Source organism: Typopeltis vanoorti, chromosome 21 (genome assembly GCF_054136105.1).
Source record: "Typopeltis vanoorti isolate ZY-2024b chromosome 21, IOZ_Tvanoo_1.0, whole genome shotgun sequence".
Taxonomy (NCBI): domain Eukaryota; kingdom Metazoa; phylum Arthropoda; class Arachnida; order Uropygi; family Thelyphonidae; genus Typopeltis; species Typopeltis vanoorti.
The window spans coordinates 78,856,485-78,883,654 of record NC_143569.1 but is presented as its reverse complement, the minus strand read 5'-3'; the positions used below and the strand labels follow the sequence as shown (position 1 = coordinate 78,883,654).

At 34.6% G+C, this 27,170-nt stretch overlaps 1 protein-coding gene across 3 annotated transcripts in view; it reads left to right on the top strand.

Annotated features, from left to right (window-relative positions):
- The window catches only part of LOC150095019 (protein deacetylase HDAC6-like), a 694,680-nt gene that overhangs the window by 228,052 nt on the left and 439,458 nt on the right, over positions 1-27,170 (top strand). For all 3 annotated transcript variants that reach the window (XM_090411706.1, XM_090411707.1, XM_090411705.1), the window contains exons 11-12: positions 7,513-7,639; positions 25,180-25,245. In XM_090411706.1, coding sequence (XP_090267832.1) covers positions 7,513-7,639; positions 25,180-25,245 — 193 coding nt within the window. The remainder of the gene's footprint in view (positions 1-7,512; positions 7,640-25,179; positions 25,246-27,170) is intronic.

The window sequence follows — 27,170 nt, the reverse complement described above, 5'->3', positions numbered from 1 at the left end:
GGGCATTGTGTGTTGGGCATCTGGAATGGTTGGTGGGAGGACATTTATCATTGTGAGTTATGTGTGCATTGGAAGCAAAGTGTGAAGCCAAGAGATTAGCTTTTTCAGTGGGTGATGATGCAATAGTGCCATCTGGGTATGATAGGGGTGGGAATAGTGTTGGCCAAAAGTTATGACTAATTGTTTTGGCAAGAGACGAAAGGAAACTTGCAGCCTGTTTGGACATCCTGCAAGTTTATGGTATGCTTGATTTTTCATTTGTACAGCTCTAACACATCTTTTGGAGAAGCTGGGCTTAGTTAGGGAACAACAGTTTGTGGGGAATGTATGTTTCCATGCCAGTGAGGATTACTTTGGTGATACGTTCAGTGCATATGTTTTGGTTGGAAGGCCGGAAGCAATAGTCCAACTATGGGAATGAGGCATAGAAGTCACAGAGGCTGTCCCACTTGGCATTGCTATAATACCAAACTGCTTTTGTATGGGAATGATTGTGTAAGCGTTGGAAGTGTGTGAGCATTGTTGTATGGAGAGGAAATGAGCACTTGTGGTCAGAATCACCTAGGGGGCCCACTACATTCACTGTGTATTTGGAAGAGAGTTGGTGAGGAAGAGATCTAGGATGTTTGGGGAGTGTTTCAGGTTATTTGGTATTCTGGTTGGCATATGAACAATTTGTGTAAGGTCGTTAGTGATGGCAAATGTTTCATCATCTCTGCTTGCAAGATCAAAAAAAAACTGAAGTGTAATTTCCCACATAATTTTGTATTTTTATTTATTTTATATGTATATAAACTTCCTCTCAATCTTCTTGATCTTTGTCTGAAATTTCTTCACTTTTGTTTTTTTATACCTGCAAAATAATCATTGTTGCTTTCCTTTAGTGTTACACGATGATCAACATTCATTTTAGCCAAATTATGGACTCTACAACCATGTTATAAATAACTATTTTAATTTCCCAACGTTTCGACCTTCATATGAAGGTCATCATCTGGAGTATACACATATATACAAAAACAAACTGAATTACATTTCACAACAGTATTCTAAAGAGACAATGATTTGATCTGTTGTTTACATCACACCAAAACATGGTATGAACGTAAATTTAAGGAAGCCTGTGAGATTCTTATCAACCACCCTGATCTTAACAATAATAATGGTCTAAAAATCCCAAGAATATGGAAGACACATATTCTACCCACTTAACCTTTCTCCCTAAGAGTTAACTGTAAATAGACCATAGGTAATCCAAAATGTTAAATCTGACATAACAATTATCATGTTAAATAGGACATCATTGTTACTGTAATAAAACTATCTATACGAAAGAATGTTTCTCCAATGTTATCTTAAATAGAATATATTTTTTACTAAATAATTTAAGGAAATTACAACGTAAATTAGGATATACGTTAAAATAAATTTTAATATACTTCAATATTTTGGCATGAGAGGTTGCCATTTTCAAGGAACTTAAGAAAAAGACACGTGCACGCAGGCACAACAAACAGTAATTGAGGAAGAAGCAGAAAGCTATTATTTCACCTAAAGTCCTGATGGCACCCCCAAGCGAGCAATGTTGGTATTCTTGGACGATTGGGCTGAAGGTCTTCTGATGTAGGTTTCCCAAATTTGAGGCAGTCTCATGCAGCCAAATTTGTTGAGGTTAGGATTGTTTCTTAGGGCTGAAGCTGATTCCATGAAAAGCCTTTCATATTTGTATATACTATGGTGTATATCGTGGCTTTCTTCCACTGTATTCTATGGCAGGTATCCAGCGCATGGTCAGCAAGACGAGTGGTTGTATTGATGAAACTGGATGTAGTCCTTGTGTTCTGAAATTCTGATATTTGCTGTCCTGCCTGTTTGGCCAAAGTAGGACAGCTTACAGCTGCAAGAAACCTGGTATACACCAGGTAGGTCTAGGGAGGGGGGAGGTTGGTCTTTAGTAGAGCGAATAAGGGATGCCAATTTTTTATATGGTCTGTAACAAGAAGTTAAGTCATGTTTTTTTAGGATTTTTGTAAATTTTTCTGAGGTGCCTCGGATATAGGGTATGGTGATGGATTTAGAGTAGTAATCCTTGTTGTGAGGGGGAAAGGGGTTGGTTTACTGGTTGCAATATTTTTTGGATTTTTTTTTTTTTTTTTGGGAGGGGGGTAGCCATTGGCTGAGAAAGTGTTGAGAATGTGGTTTACTTCTGTGGTTAGGGCATTGTCATTTGAACAGATATGTTTAGCCCTGTTGCATAGTGTCTTAATGACTCCATATTGTTGCGAGGAGGGGTGGTGGGATTGTTGGTGAATGTATCTGCCTGTATGGGTGGGTTTTCTATATACTGAGAAAACCAAGGTTCCATCAGGCTGGCAGGTGACTAGTGTGTCTAAGAAAGGAAGGCAGTTGTTTTTTTCCTCTTCCAGGATGAATTTGATTCTGGGGTGTCGGTTGTTTAAGTGTGTTAGGAAGGAGAAGAGTGCATCGGAGCCATGTGGCCATATAGTGAACAAATCATCAATATAGTGAAGCCAAATGGTTGGTTTTTGTGGGGCAGAGTTTAAGGCTTTCTCTTCAAAAGTCTCCATATAAAAGTTGGTCGAGGGTGGGGAGAGTGGAGAACCCATGGCTGTCCCCTCTATTTGTTTGTAGAATTTTCCTTGCCTAACAAAATAGCCTGAGTTCATTGTGAACTGAAATAGGGCTGTGATATCGGGAGAAAATTTAGCTTGGATTAGCTCTAAGGATTCTTTGAGTGGGACATTTGTGAATAAGGAGGAGACATCAAAACTGACCATTATGTCAGTGTGTTTGAGTGTAAGGTTTTCTATGCTGGCTTTGAAGTGGGCTGAGTTTTTTATGTGTGAGGGTGTGTTGCCAGTATAGTGTGAGAGAGCTTTGGCCAAATGTTTAGGCCAAAGGCCCTGCTTCTTCTTCACTTACTGTTTGTTGTGCCTGGATGCACGTGCCTTGTTCTTAAGTTCCTTGAAAATGGCAATGTGACGTTGCTGAAATATTGAAGTATGTTAAAATTTATTTTAATGTATATCCTAGTTTATGTTGTAATTTCCTTAAATTATTTAGTACAAAATGAATAACTAACGTCTAAGCCTTTTCACGAGAATTACAATAATCCACATAGATGATATCACACGTAAAGCACGCCATGACGGTAAAAAGAAGTTAAAGCTATCAACACAACTGAATCATCTTGCCTTCCTAAAACGCTGCCAGGATAACCAGGTAATTCCTAACTGTGTCAAATTCAAGCACCGTTTCTCTTCGCAAAAGGGTCTTCGTATTTATAATCGTGCCAGCCAAGCCTTGCTCAGGTAACAAATCGCTATGACTCACCGTTTCCTGAACGGCAAGTCGTAGCTATCCAGGCACTTGAAGATGACCTTTCAAGCTCCTTAAGTCACAAAATTTGGTCTATTTCATACGATATCTCGTGCAGTGCAGCGGAGAAAGAATTTAAAAAAGTATGAGATCGACACATCAAAAAATTTGAAAATTTAAAAAAGAACTCGATCTCGAAACCACAACTTCCTACTGAAACGGTAGTTAATCTTTCATCGTTTAGTGTGAAACCAGAAGCACTCGACGCTCTCTCATATGGCCACAACTTCACCATTACACCCAGAAGAATACCTGCTGAAGATATTATGATATGAATTGAACGCTGGATACGAAACCTTCCAAACCACATCTCCAACGATATTAGACTGGATGTGGCTTGTGTTCTGACCAAAGTTAAACCACCAAAAGCCAACATGTCCAGTAGGGAAATTAAATCTCTACTAGATTAAAGAAAAACAAGAAAATAATAATCACCAAAGCTGATAAAGGAAATGCTACAGTATTGCTTAACCGAAAGAATTACACAGGTAAGCTGAAAGCTCTATTGTTAGATCAGGCTACTTACCTCCCTATCGAGTACAATCCCACCAACTCACAAATTAAAAAACTCCACAGGCTCCTCAAGAAGGGTCACTTCTTGGCCTGTGGAAATCACTAACAAATTAAAACCATTTAACTCCATACCCCCCCCCCCTGCCGTATTTATGGACTCCCAAAAATACATAAGGAAAATGTGCCATTAAGTCCCATAGTTACTTCCTCACTTACTGTTTGTTGTGCCTGCATGCACGTCTTGTTCTTAAGTTCCTTGAAAATGGCAACGTGATGTTGCCGAAATATTGAAGTATATTAAAATTTATTTTAATGTATATTCTAGTTTACGTTGTAATTTCCTTAAATTATTTAGTAAAAAAATACATAACCAACATATAAGCCTTTTCACGAGAATTAAATAGAATATAGCTTTGATGCAGTTTTTTTTTTTTTAATTTATTTTATTTTTATTTTCCTTTATTTTATTTTATTTTCACTAGGGATCATGCCAGTAGAATAACCGTTGATCAAATCATTGTCTCTTTAGCATACTGTGTGAAATGTAATTCAGCTTGTCTTTGTATATATATGTGTATACTCTAGATCATGGGTCTTCAACCTTTCAGACAGTGCAGGCTGCATTAAATATTTCAGTGAAGCCCGCAGGCCACTAAGCTATACTGTGGTATTTAGAATTGTAAGATGCTTTCCAGATTCACAAGGAATGCTGTGCATTTGATACTTTACATAAAATCCTATAAAAATAAACAAACTCAGCTTTAAAAGCATAGGTAGGAGTCTGATTCATGATAAGTAAATACAATCAATACGTGAAAAAAAGATAATTTAATGAAGAAAACATTCATTTTTTACAATGTCAATGGACAACTTGGGAAGGTTTTTTGCTTGTCGATGTTGGCATCAGTGTTGGTAGTCACTATGCATAGAGTATTCTCGAGATGTTGGTCATTAATCTGAGTTCTTGTCTTGGACTTCACATGCTTCATTCTGGAGAAGAACCGTTCACATAAATATGTGCTTCCTAACAAAGCACACATAGCGCTTTGTTAGGAAGCACATATTTTCACACATTCTTCAAAGCATGCTAGCAAAGATTAGGGAATGCATCCTCAGAAATGTAGTCTTTGTAAAATGTAAGCAAGGGCACATTGAATAATTTTTCTCTCAAAAAAGAGTTGTTTTGGAGTTCAAGCAACTCCATTTGTACTGAGCCTGGCATTGCAGCAGCATTGACACTGAATGGCATTGAAAATAAATCTAAAGAAGACTTTAAGTTATGAAAATCATTCTCTTTGAACTCACTTTGCAACATGGCTAATTTTGTAGCGTATTCATCAAGAGACGAATAGTTGGACTCAGCGAGAAGCTGAAAATGAGTTAAGTCTTTTTTTTGAGAGTTGTGCCTCCCAAAGTTTAAGCTTGGCCACAAAAGCTTTGATGTGACCAAACAGAGTGTGCACCAGTTGATCTTTGGATTGTAGCCGCATATTTAGTTCATTCATATGCAATGAGATGTCGGTCACAAAGGCAAAGTCTGTCATCCACTTCGGATCGTTAAATTCTGCATTTGGATTCCCCTTGGTTTGCATGAACTACTGTATCTCGCTCCTTAAGTCAAAGACTCTTTTAAGAACCTTCCCTCTGCTGAACCAACGCACATCACTATAATAAACCTCATTGCCATGATCCACTTCACACTCTTAGGTCAGAAACTCTTGGAATTGATCTTGATTCAATCCTCTTGCCCTAATAATGTTGACGACAGTCACAATAACTTTCATGAAATCTCAAATCCAATAGTTTTCGCGCACAAATTCTCCTGGTGGATTAAAGGTAATGGATGAAAAATTTTCCTTCTAGTTCCGGTTCTTTCTGTAGCAGCGCAACAAACCCTTCTTTCCACCATAGCAGGGTCACCATCAGTTACCACACCCTCGAGGTTGCCATCAGTTACCACAATCATATGCTTGTGGAAAGTATGACTCATAGGATTTCTGCAGTCATTGCAGCGAAAGGAGGTCCTATATCTTATTGAGGTAGGCACCATGACTGTTTGTTCCTCACACTATCGTGCTTGTTGACTTCTTTGCAAGCAGGGTATACATCTGCTTATTAAAATTACAAACTATTACTAATACGCTAATGCTCTAGCACTTTTCTGTATGCTTTACTTTCCTAATATAATATTAGTGGAGTCTTATGTTTGATTCCTGAATTCAGTATTGATTCACTTTAGTTCAATTTTAGACATTTAGAATCTAAAAATTCATTAGCTGGTTATTATACATGAAGTGATACGATATTTGTTGTGCACATTTTCATAATATTTTACATTTTGAAAATTGTGATTTAGTGTGTGATAACTCCCTCGTCAGTTAATGCCAAACTTCTTTTTTTATGGTATAATAATTATTTATTATCAACCAGAAATATATATGGAAGTATAAAAATATGATATTCTTTAATTTAAGAGCTGAGAATCTTTCTGTTCTGCTAAAATTTGTCCAAGTTTCCTGAAATGAAATTGCGAAGAAATTGAACTTTTTTTCTGCTACTTCAAAAGAAAAAAAAAAAGAAGAAGAAAAAAGATAATGTAACATGCATTGAATTGCCCCATTTTGGCCCTCATCTTGCATGCTGTATAGCATGCAAGATGGCATCTTGCATAGCTTTACAAATAAAATCCAACTCGTTATGTAAAGAAATATTAACATTACTAAGAAGCCTTTCCTTCAAGTGTTCAGTTTCATGATTTGAATAGGAGAATGAATTAGTACACTGGGGAGGGGGGGAGGTCAAAGACACATGTAACTTACAACACTAGGATAAAGAATATTGCACTAAATTGTTTATTTGATATTGAGAAAACATGGTCTGGATCAAGTGCAAAAACCAGAATCATCTTCAAGAATGTATAAATATAACCAAACCAAAACCCAAAATGAGTAGAAAGCATGAAGGGAAAAAAAAAGTAAAAATAAAATAAAACTAATAAAACAACAGCATTATTTATGAAATTTGTTTATTAAGAACTTTACAAAAGTATTGGATCATTTCAGTTTTTATTTCATTTAAATTATTTTCAAAGCAAAGTATATCAAACCATTTTGATTAAATTAATTAAAAGTAATACAACTTTGTTCTAGCTGATGGAATTTAAGGAATATAATGAAATTTGGAACACATTTTTAGTAAAAATTGTCGTTTCTTGTCATGCAATTTTTATTTAACCTGAGCCATTTTAATATTAGAATGATCCAAAACAGTACAAAAATTATATTTTACAAGTGACAGTAAATATATAAACTGTCTACACTACATAAATCAAAACCATTCTGGATGCCATAATGAATCATACAATCACTGTATTACCATCACTAAAAATACTTTTGTGTAATGAAGCTTTTTTTTTTTTTTTTTTGTAATGATTGCTTTGGATTATTTTTATACTTGTTTACTGCCCATTCCCTCAGTCAAAAACTCTAAAAATTGCACTTTTCACATTAGTCTAAATTCATTTATTTGCTAATTATTAATATCATTAATAAATTGATTAAAATATTAATACTTTTAACAATATCTGTATATTTTTACTAGAGTTTTGTATTTTTCTATACATCGGTATGAACATGGAGACTTTTGGCCTGAACTCCGCGAATCAAATTATGATCACATTGGAGAAGGAAAAGGCATAGGTTTTAACATTAATATTCCTTTAAATGAGGTATGAAATATATTTAGTTAACAGAAGTTTGATTTGAATTTATTGTTATGTAATTATATCTTAAAGTTGATCCTGTTATATTACATGATACTATATGAATCTTTTAATTAATACATTTTCAGATGTAGTAAAACTTTGATATTCAGTCCTCTGAACAGTTTGAATCAATAAATTCTGCTAAGTAACATTTTGGGACAGAATTTAAAATTCATAGTTAATTCATTTTTTTAAAAACTTCCTATAATATTTAATTTAATTTAAAGGTAATATATATATATATATATATATGAACACATTATTTGAATTAAATATATATGAACACATTATTTGAATTAAATATTGACATTATAATGGCAAAAATCCAATTTAAACCAAGATAACTAAAAATAAATGGAAAACACTTATCAACAAAGTTGCAAAATTTCTGTATCAGACAGCAATATCAAAAATGCATTAATGAAAAAATTGAAACCATTCAAGATTCATATAAAGGAGGAAGAATGTGAAGAACTCAAACAAATCCTGATTAAAGCAGCAATGAAAAGCTTGTGGACGAAGAGTGAATGAAACAGAAAAAAGAGAACTACACAACTGGAACAAAGAAATAGAAAAATATAATTAAAACCAGAAAAGACAGGTATTAGAAATGGCTAAATTCTAGGACAAGAAAATGGAGAGAGGGAGAAAAAAAGAGAGGGGAAGGGGAAAACTTCTAAAAAGATGGAACAGTTGTTCTATAACATAATTGGAAAAGGATATAGCAAAAGCCACAACTGAATATCTATAAAATTATAAAATACATGAATAAAGAAATCAAATAAAATACAAACCATAACCTTTAAAAAAAAAGAAAAAGAGTAATCTATTTTCACAATCTTTGGGCTAATGATGATAATGAAGTAAATATATATAAAATAAAGAATGACCTAACAGAAAATATTACAGTGTCAGAACTAAAAAAAAAAATACAAGGAATACATTGAAAAATAGGAAAAACCAGAATGCAACATAAATATGAAACTGTATAAAAATGCAGGTTAAAAATTTAAAGAAATACTCCTGAAATTCTTTAATATAGTTTGGATTATGGGAATAACTTGGGAAAAAGCACTGGTTATACTAATTTATAACAAAAAAAAAGGAAATGACGATAACAAACTATCTTCAGGACTATTAAAAGAGAAGCTAAATAGTATTGTAGATGATAAACTTCTAAAAGAACACATTGGATTCTGAAATGGCTGATCTTACATAGACTTAATTTTTAAATTAATAATTGAAAAGAGAAGAGAATTTCATAAACAAATACACGTGGCCTTTATCAATTACAAAAAAGTTTTTGATATTTTTGAAATTCAGAAAAAAAAAAAGTTTAAAATATTAACCATTTTAACTATTCCAAACTAACACTTATGATCTATTCTTCAAAAGTGCTTGTGGCATAACTATAAAACAACAATATTACACGATAACCACAGTAATAAACTTTAATGAAAGTACTGATCGATATGTGGAGACAACAAACAAATCAGTGAACAGGAACACAAGGTACATACAACAATCAATTTACATTAAAAATGGTACACCACATGATAAAAATTAATATTATTAAATAATAATAAAGCTATTTTTGGTGTTTACATAAAATGGGAATCTCCCAAATTTTTGGGAGTAAATGAGACATTCATTCCAATTCAGGTTGGGGCCAATGTAAAAGGGCTTCACAAGTTTCTAAGAATAGGCGTTCTTATTTAAAACTGCTTCTATGGAGAAGACGAGTTTCATCCCACTGGTACTGTCAATCGATACTACGTTAATGAACATCAATGTAGTATTAATATTCATTAATTATTTACTAAAATAACTGGCTTTCTGTCTGTGACACTTGATGACATCCAGAGATCTTAATGGGAACATCTTAAATAAAGCCTCATTGATGTTCTTTATCCCTCGAGCCATCAACTCGATCTCTTGAGCGGCGAGGATCTTTTCTTCTTCGGCAGTCCAACGTGCTTTGATGCGCTCAGTTTTTATTGCAGCGTTGGCTTCGGCTGGATGTTTTGAGGTGCAATGCATGGCAAGGCCGACTGCGGTGGAGAATGCATGATCACAGACCTGACACACAGTGTCTAAGATTTGGAACCCCTTGACCGGAACAAGCATGATGAGAACTTGAAGAAATGGGTTGATGACAGTCCTTGCAGAGCTTTCGTTTAACTTTCTTTCTGAGGATGCCGCTGGGACTGGCAATAGGATCACCTCCAAACAAGAAACAGACATCTGGAATCACACTCGACGAGTTTCCTGGCTCCAGCTTATAAGAGGCGGAGCCTTCATCTGATGAGTTATTGCAAGCGAGGAAACTTAGCCCTGGAAGGGAGGAATAGCATAGCAGGCCAGTCAGTCACCCGAAAGTGTCCAGGAATTGCCCCTAGGAGGCCGCCTATTGCTGCACTTGGAACATTTTGATTTCTGTCAGTCAGCCATCTTCTTATCCATGCTAATATTCTATAACCCAATCCATTTTTATGGCTAAATTATCATTTAACCAAGAAACTAGTAGCTACACTCAAGGAGTTGATAGGTCATAACCTCTCCTATATAAAAAAACACAATACTTAAACAACAAAATTAAAAACATCACACTCAACAACAAAGATTTATTAATTAGCTTTGACATAACTGCCCTTTTCGCTAATGTCCCAATCAGTGCTACTATTCTTTTCATACAGAACATATGATGTTTTAAGGATATTTGTGACATAAAGACTGAATAATATATGCACGTAAACACAAGAAAGATATTTAATTAACCAAATATTTCGGTCTGGAAATAGCAGACCATCTTCAGTGGCACTACAAGAACAGTTAAAAAAAAAAAAAAAATACAAGGTGGAATACTAACAATAGATCATTTAAAAATAGAACAAGTCGCGTGATGTTATATCACTAAGTATTAAAGGGAATATTTTTAAACAGAGACATGATTGAAATAAAGATATTAATTAATAATATTAAATAACATAAAATTAATATGAATTAATGAGTTATCCTGATTAGACTTTCCCAGATTTTTGCTATAGATATACAGTCATTCCGATTCATGTTAGGACGATCGAGTAAGGCCTCTACACTTTCTTTGAATAAACGTTCAAATTTATAACGGGATCTATGTAAGAGGTGAGTTTTTGACCAAAGGATGTTGTGGTTAGTTTCAATCCCGTGCTGAGCCAATCCAGATTTTTCAGGTTTGTTGTGATGAATGGAGGATTGATGTTCTTGGATTCTTTTTTCAAGAGAACGTCCAATTTGTCCAAAATAGGAGAGATCACAGTTGCAGGGAATTTGATAAATTCCAGGAAGAGATATAGTTGAGCATTTGTCTTTAGGAGAAGGAAAATGGGAAGATAATTTGTTAATAGGTGAATACGTAGCTGTTAACTCATATTTCTTCAAAATTCTTGCGATAGGTTCTGAAATCCCAGAGATGTAAGGAATTGGAACTCGGCATATTGAATCTTCATTGTTTTGTGGTGGATTATAAGAATCGAGAAGATGTTGAGTGCTCTTTTCGGAAAAGCCATTGAGTTTCATGTGTTGCTGGAAAGTAGAAAGTTCTTTCTGTAGAAAATTAGAAGTAGAACAATTAGTTTTGGCTCTTCTGATAAGACATTTTATGATTCCTGTTTTTTGACAAGGATGATGGGCTGAATCTTTAAGAATATAACGACCTGTGAATGTTGGTTTCCTGTAAACTGTAGTTGTAAGAGTATTTGAAGGTGACCGGATGAGGAGAGCGTCTAAAAAAGATAACTGGTCATTTTCTTCCATTTCCATAGTAAATTTTATACGATGATGTAAGGAATTGATACTGTTTAAAAAAGAAGGTAAGGAGTCTTTGTTGTACGGCCATACAGTAAAGATGTCATCTATATAACTGTGATCTCTCTCCTATTTTGGACAAACTGGATGTTCTCTTGAAAAAAGAATCCAAGAACATCAATCCTCCATTCATCACAACAAACCTGAAAAATCTGGATTGGCTCAGCACGGGATTGAAACTAACCACAACATCCTTTGGTCAAACATTCGCCTCTTACATAGATCCCGTTATAAATTTGAACGTTTATTCAAAGAAAGTGTAGAGGCCTTACTCCATCGTCCTAACCTGAATCGGAATGACTGTAAATCTATATCAAAAATCTGGGAAAGTCTAATCAGGATAACTCATTAATTCATATTAATTTTATGTTATTTAATATTATTAATTAATATCTTTATTTCAATCATGTCTCTGCTTAAAAATATTCCCTTTTGTTCTATTTATTTGAAATTCATTTAAAAATAGAACAATAATTTGTTCTATTTTTAAATGATCTATTGTTAGTATTCCACCTTGTATTTTTTTTTTTTTTAAACTGTTCTTGTAGTGCCACTGAAGATGGTCTGCTATTTCCAGACCGAAATATTTGGTTAATTAAATATCTTTCTTGTGTTTACATGCATATATTATTCATATATGCACGTAAAGTACATGGGCAAAAAGGACCATGATATCATGGTCCTTTTTGCCCATGTACTTTGCGCTGGGTATTTCGTGTGGCAAAATAATTTCTATCTGTAAAAAGAAGCTACGGCCATGGTAAGCCCTTGGCTGTAGCTTCTTTTGGCTCCCTCCCTCTCCCATAGCTAACTTTTACACACGAAAGACTTTGAGCAACAAGCTCTAGAATTCAACAAGACTAAAGCCCAAAGTCTGGCTCAGATATGTTGGTTATATTTTTGCCATTTGTCCCTATGGCTGCAAAACATTAAATACATTCCTAAGCTTCCTGAATAAATAACAAAACACATCCAATTTACCATCGGGATTGAAAACAATAACTCTCTTCCTTTTCTAGATATATTTGTCACACATCTTCCCTCAGGCTGCCTTTCCTAGACGTCATCAGCACCCTCCAGCAGGTGCTGAAAATGAGCAGGTGCTGAAAAACAAATATGAAATTATTAGCCAAACTTTTATAAAAAATGTTCACAACAAAAAAAAAAGTTCACAAGATCCTTCATAATAATACCATTAAAAGCAAAAAATATTACAAGAATGCCATAGTCATACCATACATTAGGGGACTATCAGAAAAAATAGATAGAACACTACATAAACATAACATTAAGGTAATCTTCAAGCCTTCTGCAAAATTAAAAAGTATACTCGGCTCATCCAAAGATCTTCTCTACCTTGCTCACTCAGGGGTTTACAAAATTCAGTGCACCTGCAATCTACCCTACCTGGGGAAAACAGGGTGCACCATCCAAATAAGAAAAGACAAACACAAATGACATATTAAATTCCTTCACTATGGTTAATCAACCCTGTCAGGCTATGCACTTCAAACATGTCACAAAATAAACTTGAAAAGCGCTGAGTCCCTACACTGCACCAATACCTGGTTTGAAAGAAAGTTCCAAGTAGCTTGTGAGATGCTGAAACATCATCTAAATCTCAATAAGAATGATGGATTAGTAATTTCAAGAATCTGGAGGACCCATCAGCAACCTATGCATGCAGAACATGATGGCAGAACCCCAACCAAAGAAAACTTGAATATAAGAGGACTTTAGAGATGTGTTTAATGTAGTTCCACTATAAAACGTTTTTATTTTTATTTATTTATTAATTTATTTTATCATTTGTATATTATTATACTTATTATATGTATAATAAATTTATTTTATTTTGATAATTATTTGATATAATTTTTTATTTTTATTTATTTATTTATTTTTTTTTTTCCACCAGAGGTCAGACTAGGGTAAATGATTAACAAAGCATTTAGATTCATCTTACTTTTGTGTAACATCATGTAGCTTGAATCCTGTGCATATATATTATGTTTTCATGATGATGACCTTGATACAGAGGCTGAAATGTTGAATGATATTTCTGCAAAATATCCCTTCTACAGCTCTAATCACCTCTTGATTCAAAGAAAAACGCTGACCAGCAAGGAAGAGTTTTAGTTTTGGGAAGAGATAGAAGTCAGAGGGAGCCAAATCTGGGGAGTAGGGTGGATGTTCCAACAATTCATAGTGCAGATCCCTTAATTTTCCAATTTACCTTTGTGGGTAGGTGCATTGTCCTGATGAAAGGTGATGTTTTTCTTCTGCAAACTGGGTCTTTTCTCACGAATTTTTTCGTCTAGTCTGGTTAAAAAATCGGAATAATATTCCCTGGTTATTGTTTTACCCTTTTCAAGATAATTAATAAACAAAATGCTAGCATCCCAAAATACTGATGCCATGACCTTTCCTGCTGATGGAACCGACTTTGTCTTTGGTGCTGAACAACTAGCTTCTGTCCACTGTTTTGACTGCTGTTTGGATGGATTCTGGTGTGTAATGGTGAATCCAAGTCTCATCCATAGTAATAAATCAATACACAAAATCAGATTTATTCTTATTAAAACACTCCAAGCACTGTTCAGAGATATTTATGTGAGTGTGTTTTTGATCTGCTGTGAGCAAGCTTGACACCCATCCTGCGCAAAGTTTTTTCATTGCAATTCTTCATGCAAAATATATCCTACACATTCTTTTGAAATGCCTATAGTCTCAGCAGTTTCACGCTCTTTGACTCACCAGTACCATATCTTGCACCTGATCAATAATTTCTGGTGTTGTTGAATTTTTTTTTGGCCATCCTTCATGTGGATCATCTTCAAGGTTGGTACGGCCACGTTTAACCCTGCGGTGGTCGCGGTCTAAAAAATTATAGTGAAGGTTGCATGCATCTGAGAGATACATTCATTACTAGTATGTGCTAAAATGCGATAAAACTATAACAAAAACACTGTAAATATAATACATTATGGTTTATTTATTTTCAGTTACAATCTAGAAATTATTGATCAAAGGAACAAAGAAAAAAAAAACAACTAAACCAATACTATACTGACATCGGAGTTCACAGTATCTCTCAGATACAATTTACTATCAAATATCACTTTCTCATTTGACTTTATCATTCTCATCATTGGACTTGAGTAACATTCGCTATATCTCTTCCACATCTGATGGATTATCCAATCGATATATTTTTCCAGCCATTTTCAACGGTAAATAATAAAAAAACAACTAAACCAATACTATATTGACATCGGAGTTTGCGGTATCTCTCAGATACAATTTACTATCAAATATCACAAAACTTTACATAATATGTTATACCAAAACTGACTGCATAAACAGTGTGGAATATCACTCGTGATATATGCATTCGCAGCTGGTCATGACCTTCAAGCTATACACTGGATATGTGTAAGAATATTTATATTAAACAATTTGTTTGTATCTTTCAGATCAGCCATCTCTGTCAGAATATGTTTCAAATTATTTCTTTTTCTTCTCCACCCTGTGTTTTTGCTTTTACTAAATTACGTCTTTTTATCTTGTAATATTAAAAGGGATTTTCATAATGATTTCAGAAGCATGTTTGCCACATACCGTATATTGGTTGGTTGTGCAGCCATTAAAGAGTGTAATATAGCTAATGAAAATTAGTCTTTTTCAGATGCCATGTTTTTCCCAATTTTGTGTACTTTTCACCACTACCAAATTAGAAAATATGGTACATTTGTGAATATATTGTTTGTGGATATATCTGTTTATGAATAAAGGTAAATATTCGTTTGTCTACCGTACTTGTATATTTATTTATCATATCGTTCCCCCTTACAATCACCAAATATTGCCATGCCTACTACTGTGCCTAAAGGAAAAACTATGCTTGGACCAAAAAAACTATGCTTTTTTTTTTTTTTTTTTTTTTTTTTTAGTGTTTTAGCTTTTATCTCAAGAAACTCCTGAGTCTTAAACTAACAAAATTTGTAATTCACATGTTACTATTAAATATTGAAGACATTAGGTTTTGGACCTAAATTTTGTAATTCTAAGGGAATTAATCTCTCTCTCTCTCTCTCATCCACAGGTTTATGTGGATTTTTGGCTTATATTGTAGAATTATTGGTACACCATCAATGTTTGCATTGTCACTATTTGAAAAAGTAGAGAAAGAGCATGGACTTTGAACCCAAAGATTTGATTATCCCTTGGTATTACTCCCTTCCCAATTTTGTGTACTTTTCGCATATATCATTAGAACTAGTAGACATACCACTACCAAATTTTTCAGATGTATTTTTCAGATCCCACATTTTTCCCCCAGGATATTGATCTTCCCATGTTCTATCAAATTAGGAAGATGAAATGCAGAAAAAAAAAAAAAAAAAAAAAAAAAACTTGAAAAGTTATTTCTTTCTGTTTCTTAAAGAACGAACTAACTGGATTAAGGTCCTGAGCGATGTTGAATAATGCGCTAATGAACAATAAAAGTTTTTTTTTTGGAAAAAGTTGTTCTATTTTTTTTTTTACTTTCATTTAATCTTTGTTGTTGTTATTATTATTATTTCTCTGTATATATGTACTTGAGCAGGATACTTTTTATCTGTACATTTTTATCGTCGTCATCATCAAATTCCTGACATATATACCTTGAGAAGTTGTACAGGATATTATGATAATACTGCATGAAAAAATTACATCATTATTAACTTCCTACAAATTAATCTGTTATCTGTCAAGATTCCAGTATGATTAGATCTTATATTTCTCTGTTTTCTAAGATGCTTTTTACTGTATCAATCTACCAAGATCTTGGCCTTCCACTGAGTCTTTTTCCTGCCATCCTGGCAAATAATACTTTTTTTTTGCTAACTTTTCTTCTCCATTTCTGTTCAAGTGGCCAAATCACCTGAGATTAGCTCTGCTAACACATTCCTGAATACTACTAATGTCATTCTTTCCTAATATCCTCATTTTTAATATGATACTGCCACAATCTTTCTTGGAACTTTCATATCTGTGGTCTCCAGTCTTTGATCAAGAGTTTTATTTCTAACCCATCTCTCAGATCTGAGTTAAAATTGGTTTGAACATGGTTTTATATATATATAGTTTATTGTCTTAACTAATTTCTCTTTTATTCCATATAAATTATTCTGCTGACTTACTACCTTACCAGGTTTGGTAATTCTGCTGTCTATTCCAAATTTAATTTGTCATCTTTGCTTAAAATTGTGCCTACTAAATAGCTGAAATGTTTTACTTATGGATTCTCCATTTAGGATGCAGTAGATGTTTTCAATGTTTCTGACTATTTTCATTTTTTTTTAATGTTGATTTTCATACCAAATTTATTACAGCAATTATTCAATTCAGTCAGGCAATCTTGTATAGATATACTGGATTTGTTTAAAGTATAACATTATCTGCATCAAGTTAAGAGCTGAGATTAAAATGGCAGTTTTGATATCAAATTTAATACCATTTTCCTTCAATAATGTGATCCATATAGATGATAAATAACAGTGGAGAAAATGTACACACTTGATTTAACATCACACCATTTCACATGTGATTTAACATCACACCTTCAATTCTAACTGCTGACTACCGTGCTGCTTGATATAATATCCCATTTGCATCATATAACTCAGGTGTTTTGAACAGCTTCCTCTTGGCACTTTGTTACATGTCTTTTGCTCATCTATAAAACTTAAATACAAATCCTTTGTATACTTCCATTAGTTCTTAATTACACTGGACAACACACAATTTGTCTCTGAAATGAAAATAGCGATTCTTTACTGATTTCAATGTGCTGAAAGTTGAAATAAAGATGCCAAGAAATTATATTCTTGGTTTCATCCTTTATCCACGGGTAAGCAAACAAAGTTTACACATGAAGTAACTTCACGACAGGGCAACTCGTATATACTTCACATCAATTGCCTTAGTATCTCATAATGCAACACATATATCCTTACAGACATATAATGTTATACATTATAGGAAGGGCCACTACCCATACTGGTTCTGACCTATATTGAGGTCTCATCAGTGAGAAGCAGAAGTGATAGCAAGGTTGAAGTAATGCAGAAGTCATATTCGATGTGCTGAACAGGAAAATGACAAAATATGTCGATTAGCTCTTGTTTACAAGAGACTCAGTCCACTTGCGTACATAGGTATCATTTGGCAATGCTGTACTTCAATCTCCTGATTGCAACATATTGACACACATCACCTCAGGACCTATTTTATCGTTGGCTGATGTGATGCAGTTGAGTCATGACCTCACTGTCTAAGATGATGCAATCATTAGCATGAAGTGAAGTCTCATAAGAGTGAGCAAGTGGTGTTTGTGTGACTTCCTGTGCTACACTCCCATTTACTCCTGCATCATAAGTACTACACAAGTGATTCCTGCAGTGTAAATCCAGTAGTAGTGATGCCTCATACTTTTGTTAATAGTGCAAATAACTTTTGTTACATTTCCAGGGAATTACTAAATTAAAGTGTTGATGCTGTTTGCTGTTCCTATGGTTTGGAGGGAGCCAAGCAGTCATGCAAATGACTGGTACTTCTGCATGGTACCTGTTTCGGGAGTCATCACGAGGAAAATAAAGTGGGCAGTAGCATACCCAAATATACCATCTGCTCTCCGACCAGTTCCACATGTCAAAGGACTTCCTGTTCCCAAACCTCTGAAAGAATTTTCCATTGATTCAGAGGATGGAGGTGAATGAATGTCAGCTTCTTCAGAGCCTTCGACATGTAATGATGATCCATATGTCAGCCACAGTGTATCATCTGCGCCATACATTCTCCCACAAGAAGAACTGAACAATCTTGTTTACAATCTGGAGCTGTCCAAGGCCAAAGCAGAGTTACTGGGATCGAGACTGAGTTCACTTTGTTTCACACTTGTTGTGAGTAGTTTGCACTTTGCTTCTTGAAGGAAGATGACCTTGTTCTGCTATGATGTAGATTGCAGGTTTGAATACCCTTTGAATCAAATATGACCTGCATGAATGGCGACTGTTCATGGACTCGTCGAAATTAAGTCTCAAGGCAGTGTTGCTACATAATGGAAACCAGCTTCCATTCATTCCAGTTGAACAGGCTGTCTATATGAAAGAAACCTATGACAACCTAAAACAGCTGTTGGACCGTCTTCAATACATCAAGTATGGCTGGCATCTCTGTGGCGACTTGAAAGTAGTCTGTATTGTTGGGTCTGCAGCTGGAATATATGAAGTACTGCTGTTTTTTGTGTGAATGGGACAGCCAAACAAGGACTTTCACTATGTGAAGAGAGACAGACTGGCCTGCAAGGAAATCTCTAAATGTTAGAGAGAGAAGAATATGAAACTCCCAGCAATGGCAGAAATGCACAAACTTCTGCTACCACCCCTACACATCAAATTTGGTTTGGTAAAAAACTTCGGAAAAGTCATGGACTGGACTGGATCATCTTTCAAGTACCTGACTGACCAATTCCCTCGCCTTAGCAAAGTGAAAATTAAAGAGGGAGTTTTTGTGGGTCCTCAGATCTGAGAGCTCTTCATTGACTAGATGTTTGACACCCTGTTACAGGGTGATGAGGAAAAAAAAAAGCTTGGAATGCTTTTCGTCTGGTGTCAACTAACTTCTTCAGAAATGTCAGGGCAGAAAACTACAAGGAACTGATTGAGGATAGTGTCTCTGTATCATACACTTGGCTGCAATATGTCCTTAAAAATACATTTGCTCCATTCCATTCCCTCTTGGATTTCTTCCTCGACAACTGCAGTATGATTAGTGATGAGCACAGTGAATGTTTCCATCAGGAAATTGCAACAATGAAAAAATGATACACGGGAAAGTGATGCAGTTCCATGTTGGCTGATTACTGTTGGATGCTTGCTAGAGATGATCCTGAGCAGCTATACAAGAGACAGGCAAAGTAACATCGGATGTAGAAGCGGATATTTACCGATATATGTGATAAATATCTATTATTCTATTATATAAGAAACTATTGTGAATCTCTCACAAATCATAGCGAATTTTACATTTTCATTGTCATATTTGTGTTCAGCACCTCGAAATCTATAAGAAATTACTAAATTAAACTGATGAGCATGATTTTCATAAAATTTTGTTGTCCAGTGTTATCTGACAACTAAATGAAACTCTAATACTGACAACCTCTGTTAGGCCTGAACCGAGGTTGTTCTCCAAACTTCCTCTCCACAATTTATCTTAGCTGTTTCTGAAGTATACTTCTATAAATCTTACCAGGAACACTTAGTAGGGAAATTTCTGTAATTCTCAAATTCAATTTTATTTCCAGTTATAGAAGGGTACTGTGAGCATACTACTCTAATAATTCGATTCTCTTGCTTTTATTTCCTTGTATGCTGTTATTATTAATTTCCCTGTATATATGTAGTACTTGAGCAGGATACTTTTTTATGTATTTTTTATATATGCATTTTATATACATAAAAATATGTATAATTGAAGATATAATTAGACTTATATGTTAGCTATAATAACATTGCTTATATTTTGCTTCCAGTTGCTTAAAAAATCCCTTTAATCCCAGATTTTTTTCAAAATCCCTTTCAAGGGATTTTGAAATACTCAATCTAGTATCCTAAGATTCCTAAAATATCTAGCTAGTATCCTAAAATATCCTAGTGCCTTGATTGCAGCCTCTGGGTGCAGGATAGCTAGTTTTGCAGTGTTTTGTTGTTTTTAGTGCCTTCTGTCTTTGATGGTTTCTTGCAGCTTAATTTATTAAAATTATAAGTGACCTTGGGAATGCCTCAATTAAAAAAAAACATATCACTGATAAAGTTTTTCTTTTTTTTTTCTTTTTTTTTTAATCTCTGTATTATGATAATTTGTTAGCTATAAAATAATGATTCAAGATGCTTTTTTTTTTTTTTTTTTTAGAAAGTAAATCAAAGATCATTAAAGACATTTTTTTATTCAATAAAGCAGTTTGGTTTCTTCAAAAATAATAAGAATAAATTAAATAAAATAAACAAATAGTACTCATAAAAGATTTAGTAATCTAGGATGTAATGTGATAAAATACTTTTTCTGTAGTTAGATTACAAACAAACAGATTTTTGCAATGATGCCAGAAATTCCAATTTGGGAAATTTAAGTAATGGGCATGGATTCAGCTAAAAGTAATTTCAATTGTGCAAGCCAAGCAGAAATTTATATATCTATTTTTTCATAAAATTTCATAATATATTATGATATCATCATCATCATCATCATCATCATCATCAAATTCCTGCCATGTACCCTCAAGGGGTGTACAGGATATGACAGTACTACATGAAAAGATTACATCATTACTAACTTCCTATCTACAATTTTCCTCCAAATCAGTCTGTTACTTGTCAAGACTCCAACATTATCAGATCTTATATTTCTATCGTCTAAGGCACTTTGTACCGTATCAATCCACCTATATCTTGGTCTTCCTCTGGGTCGTTTTCCTACCAACCTGGCAGAGAACACTTGTTTTGCTAATCTTTCCTCTCCCATTCTATTTAAGTGACCATACCACCTGAGATTAGCTCTGCTAACACATTCCTGGATGCTGACAATGTCAAGTTCTTTCCTAATATCCTCATTTTTAATATGATATTGCCATTGATGCCATCTGTTCACGCCTCTAATCTTTCTCAGGACTCTCATATCTGCGGTCTCTAGTCTTTGGTCAAGTGTTTTACTTCTGACCCAGCTCTCAGATCCATAAGTTAAAACTGGTTTGAACACTGTCTTGTATACAGCTAATTTAGTTTTCCAACTAATTTCTTTTTTATTCCATATGAATTTATTCAATTGACTTCCCACCATACCAGCTTTGCTGATTCTGTTGTCTATTTCTATATTTAATTTACCATCTTCACTAAAAATCGTGCCTAAGTAGCTGAAATGTTTTACTTGTTCCACAGGTTCTCCATTCACAACACAGTTGACATTTTCAATGATTCTGCCTATTTTCATTGTTTTTGTCTTTTTATTGCTGACCTTCATACCATATCTATTACAACAGCTATTCAATTTAGTCAGAGAATCTTGCAGACTTGTAGCGGATTTATTTAGAAGTATAACATCATCCGCATAAAGCAAAGAGCTGACATTAACATCTCCAATTTTGATATCAGGTTTAATACCACATTCCTTCATAATGTGATCCATATAGATAATGAATAACAGAGGGGATAATGTACATCCTTGTCTCACACCACATTTAACATTAAACCATCTTCCTGTACTTCCTTCAATTCTAACTGCTGACTTACAACTCAAATAAAGACTAAGTATTGCTTGATATAATGCCCCATTGACACCATATAACTGCGGCGTATTGAATAGCTTCTCTCTTGGCACCTTGTCATATGCCATTTCCAAATCGACAAAACTTAAATACTGATCTTTGTTATATTCCCATGCTTTCTCGACTATTTGTCGTAAAGTGAAGATCTGATCCTGACAGCCTCTATTTGGCCTGAATCCAGCTTGTTCTTCACCAAGCTTTTCTTCCACAATTCTTCTCAACCGTTTCTCAAGTATACTTGCATAGATCTTGCCAGGAACACTCAGTAGGGAAATACCTCTGTAATTCTCACATTCAGTTTTATTTCCCTTTTTATATATGGGTACTATGAGAGCTCTACTCCAATCATCAGGAATTCGTCCCTCTGTCCAGGCTTTCTGAACTATGCAGTGCAGCCACTGTAAGACTCTTATACCACCATGCTTCAGCATTTCTGGTCGAATATCATCTACTCCTGCTGCCTTTCCACATTTCAAGCCTTTGATGGCTTTTTCTACTTTAAGTATGGATATGTATTCCTGACTGCATGCCTGTTCAGTGTTTTTTATCACTGTGCTGTCATCACTGCTTGTTTCATTTAGCAGTTTTTCAAAGTAATTACTCCATACTTCAAGGATATCTTTTTCTCCTGTTTTCATGTCACCTTTATCATCTCTAATGCCTTTTACAGCACTCTTTCCTCCATTCCTAAGCTTCTTCAACAACCTCCAGAATATTTTGCCACCTTCTTGATATTTATTTTCTATATTCTTGCCAAAGTCCTCCCATGACTTTTGTTTAGCTAGTTTTACACACTGTTTAGCTTTCTTACATTTGTCTCTGTATTCTGTAAGAATAAAAGCTGACTTATTTGCCAGGAACTTTTGATAAGCTTTCTTCTTTTCCTTCACTGCCTCTTTAACTTCCTGTGTCCACCAGGGAGTTCTGATTTTTTTATCTTTGCACACAACCTCACCACATGCCTCTCTGGCAGAATCAATCAATGTTTCCTTCAGAGTTTGCCACTGAATCTCCAAGGTTTGATTCCTGTTCTCAAACTCTTTCATTTTTTCTTCAATAATCTTTGTGTATTTTAGTCTACAGTTCACATCTGAGAGCTGCTCAACTTTTATTCGCTTTAAAACTTTCTTACATGTTTTTCTTTTCAATATGAAATTCAATTTTATCCTGCTCAAGACTAAATAGTGATCACTTCCAATTTCAAATCCTCTGTACACTCTGGTGTCCAGCACCAGGGAGAAAACATCACTATCAACAATAACATAGTCAATGAGACTTTTCTTATTCCTAGCCTCGTCTCTCCATGTGAATTTGTGCACATTTTTATGTTGGAACATGGTGTTAGTAATAACAAGTCCATGTCCTGAGCAGAAATCCAACAGATATTTGCCATTATTATTAGCTTTGCTCTTTTCTCCAAATTTTCCCAAAATATTTTTGTATGTCTCACAATCATTTCCTACTCTGCTATTTAGATCCCCAACAAGGACCAACTTTCTCTTTTTCATTGTGTCAGTTGCTTTTTCTAAATCCTCAAAAAGTTCCTCCACTTCTACCTTAGTAGAACTTTCTGTGGGACCATAGGCACAAATAAGTCTCATTGTCCAGTTTCCCATTCTCATATTTGCCCACATTACTCTACTTGAGACTGACTGCCATTCAAGAAGATTAGCCTCGTATTTTGTGTTGAATACTATGGCTACTCCTTCTTTTCCTTGATTGTCATTGCCTGAATATAACATTTTGTATTTATTGCTCAGAAAGATCTCACCAGTTTTGGTCTTTTTTGTTTCAGTCACCCCTATTATGTCGATCTGGTACTTATCTAATTCCTCAGCTAGCTCCATTTCTTTGCCATTCAGGCTTCTTACATTGATAGTACCGATCTTTAACTCTGGTGATGTTGAGTTGGGGTTTGTTTTCAGATTTGTTCCAGTAGCTGACTTTTCGCTGTTCGCCCTGGTTCCCTGGCGAAAACAACGGGGGCCTTGTTTAACCGGGCGACGCCCCAGCCGGCATGAAATTTTGTCATGTTGTACCATCATTTTCTATTTTGGTTTAACCAATAAGAATACAATTTGGTCGGCTAAATCCCAAATTGCCAGCCCATCCTCGTTCGTTCAGTATCAAAGTAGATACCCAACAGGGTGCACCACGAGAAGGTGAGGATTGGACATTAGGTCAGAAGCCCTGGTCGGTTCTCCGCATTCCTTTAAAGGCTATGTGGAGGTCTCCTCTCAGTTATACAGCTTGACCCTTAAGCACCCCTATATATTATGATATTATATTAATAAAATATCCTAGTGCCTTGATTGCAGCCTCTGGGTGCAGGATAGCTAGTTTTGCAGTGTTTTGTTGTTTTTAGTGGAGGATGATAGTCTTCTATCTTTGATGGTTTCTTGCAGCTTAATTTATTAAAATTATAAGTGCCCTTGGGAACATCTCAGTGAAAAAAAAAGTATTACTGATAAAGTTTTTCTTTCCTTGTTTTTTTTTTTTATCTCTGTATTATGATAATTTGTTAGCTGTAAAATAATGATTCAAGATGCTTTTTTTTTTTTTTTTTTTTTTTTTAAGAAAAAAAAATGATTTACTTTCTAAAAAATTTTAAATTCTAGAAAGTTAATCAAAGATCATTCAAGACACTTTTTTATTCACTAAAGCAGTTTGGTTTCTTCAAAAAAAAAAAAAAATAATAAATTAAATAAAATAAACAAATAGTACTCATAAAAAGATTTAGTAATCTAGGATGTAATGCAGTAAAATACTTTTTCTGTAGTTAGATTACAAACAAACAGATTTTGCAATGATGCCAGAAATTCCAATTTGGGAAATTTAAGTAATGGGCATGGAATCAGCAAAAAGTAATTTCATTTGTGCAATCCAAGCAGAATTTTATATATCTATTTTTTCATAAAATTTTATAATAATATAATATAATACACTACAAATAGGAGAGTTTATACATTAATTTAAAACTTGGAACATAAATCTCATCATTAATCCCCACTTTACCTGAGTTGTGACATCCACTCTTTAAAGAATTATTGATTGAGTCTTTAAAATAATTACATTACTAACAAGGAAAGAACTTTATTGTAAATCTTATTGTCAAGGAGTAATATTATTGCACAGAATTCTTAAAACTAAAATTTCAACTGATTTACATATTTTATTTAAAATTTATGTTTTGTAAATTTTTTGGATATATATATATATATATATATATATATATATCTCATTTCTTACCAATGATTTTGTAATCTGAGATCTAATATTTACATTTCAGACAGGATTAGGAAATGCTGATTACTTAGCTATATTCCATAATATTCTTCTTCCTGTTGCCTATGAAGTAAGTCAATTAATTATATTTAATTTCCACATTTTTAGAAAGTCATGTGATATATGTTTTTTCATGCACTCATACATCTGATCACGTTTCACTCTAGCAAATTTGTAGAGACCAAAGAAATTGTTTGCTATAGTGAAAAATTTGCTAGAGTAAATTTCATCAATAGTTATCACTGTACATCTTTGGATAATACGTTTGATTATTTCTTTATATTGAAGTGTTTATTACAGTCATTCTTCACTATGATAAATACAAGTATTATCATAGTGAAGCATTAAGTCCGTTTCTGTTTAATATTGTGATGGAGGTGGTAACAGAGGAGGTGAGAGAAGATGCACCTTGGACAATGTTGTATGCAGATGACATCTTGCTGTGTGTAGATTCAAGAGAAGGAGCGGAAACTAAACTGGAAAGATGGAGAAAAGTACTGGAAGAGAGAGGTATGAGACTGAGCAGAAGTAAGACAGAGTATATGTGTTGCGCAGTGGGCAGTGGCCAGGAGACAGATCTGGAGCTGGAAGGAAATGTCATCAGGAAGGTGAGAGACTTTAGATACTTAGGTTCAACAGTGGAAGAGATGGAGGAGCTGAGAAGGAAGTGGGATGCAGGATACAAGCAGGTTGGAGGAACTAGAGGGAGATGGCTGGAGTGTTATGCAATAAGAGGGTGCCGATCAATCTGAAAGGCAAAATCTATAGGACAGTAGTGAGGCCAGCTATGACATATGCTATAGAAACTGTGGCCCTGAGGAAAAATAACATCAGCAGGATGGAAGTAGCAGAGATGAGAATGCTTAGGTGGATGTGCGGTGTGACCAGAAAGGATCATCTGAGAAATGACTGTGTGAGGGGAACAGTGAAAGTTACGAACTTAGGAGCGAAAATACAGGAGGCAAGGTTGAGATGGTTTGGTCATGTGATGAGGAGGGAGGACGAATATGTGGGAAGAAGGGTCATACAGATGGATGTGCAAGGAAGCCGGAAGCGTGGGCAGCCAAAGAAGAGATGGAGGGTGCTGATAGAAGAGGACTTGAAGATGAAGAACTTGGATGTGGTGACAGCCCAAGACAGGAAGGTGTGGAGGAGACTCATAATAAACAGTGACCCCACTTAAGTGGGAGAAGCTGCAAAAGAAGAAGAAGAAGATAATGTACATCCTTGTCTCACACCAGATTTAACATTAAACCATCTTCCTGTACTTCCTTCAATTCTAACTACTGACTTACAACTCAAATAAAGACTAAGTATTGCTTGATATAATGTCCCATTGACACCATATAACTATAGCGTATTGAATAGCTTCTCTCTTGGCACCTTGTCACATGCCTTTTCCAAATCGACAAAACTTAAATACAGATCTGTGTTATATACCCATGCTTTCTCGACTATTTGTCGTAAAGTGAAGATCTGATCCTGACAGCCTCTATTTGGCCTGAATCCAGCTTGTTCTTCACCAAGCTTTTTTTCCACAATTGTTCTCAACCGTTTCTCAAGTATACTTGCATAGATCTTGCCAGGAACACTCAGTAATTCTCACATTCAGTTTTATTTCCCTTTTTATATATGGGTACTATGAGAGCTCTATTCCAATCATTGGGAATTCATCCCTCTGTCCAACTATGCAGTGCAGCCACTGTAAGAATCTTATACCACTATACTTCAGCATTTCTGGTCGAATATCATCTACTCCTGCTGCCTTTCCACATTTCAAGCTTTTGAGGGCTTTTTCTACTTCAGGAATGGATATGTATTCATGACTGCATGCCTGGTCAGTGATTTTTACCACTGTGCTGTCATCACTGCTTGTTTCATTTAGCAGTTTTTCAAAGTAATTACTCCATACTTCAAGGATATCATTAACATACAAATTGAAAAACAATGGTCCCAAAACCTATCCCATGCAGTACACTAGTATAGACCTATAAA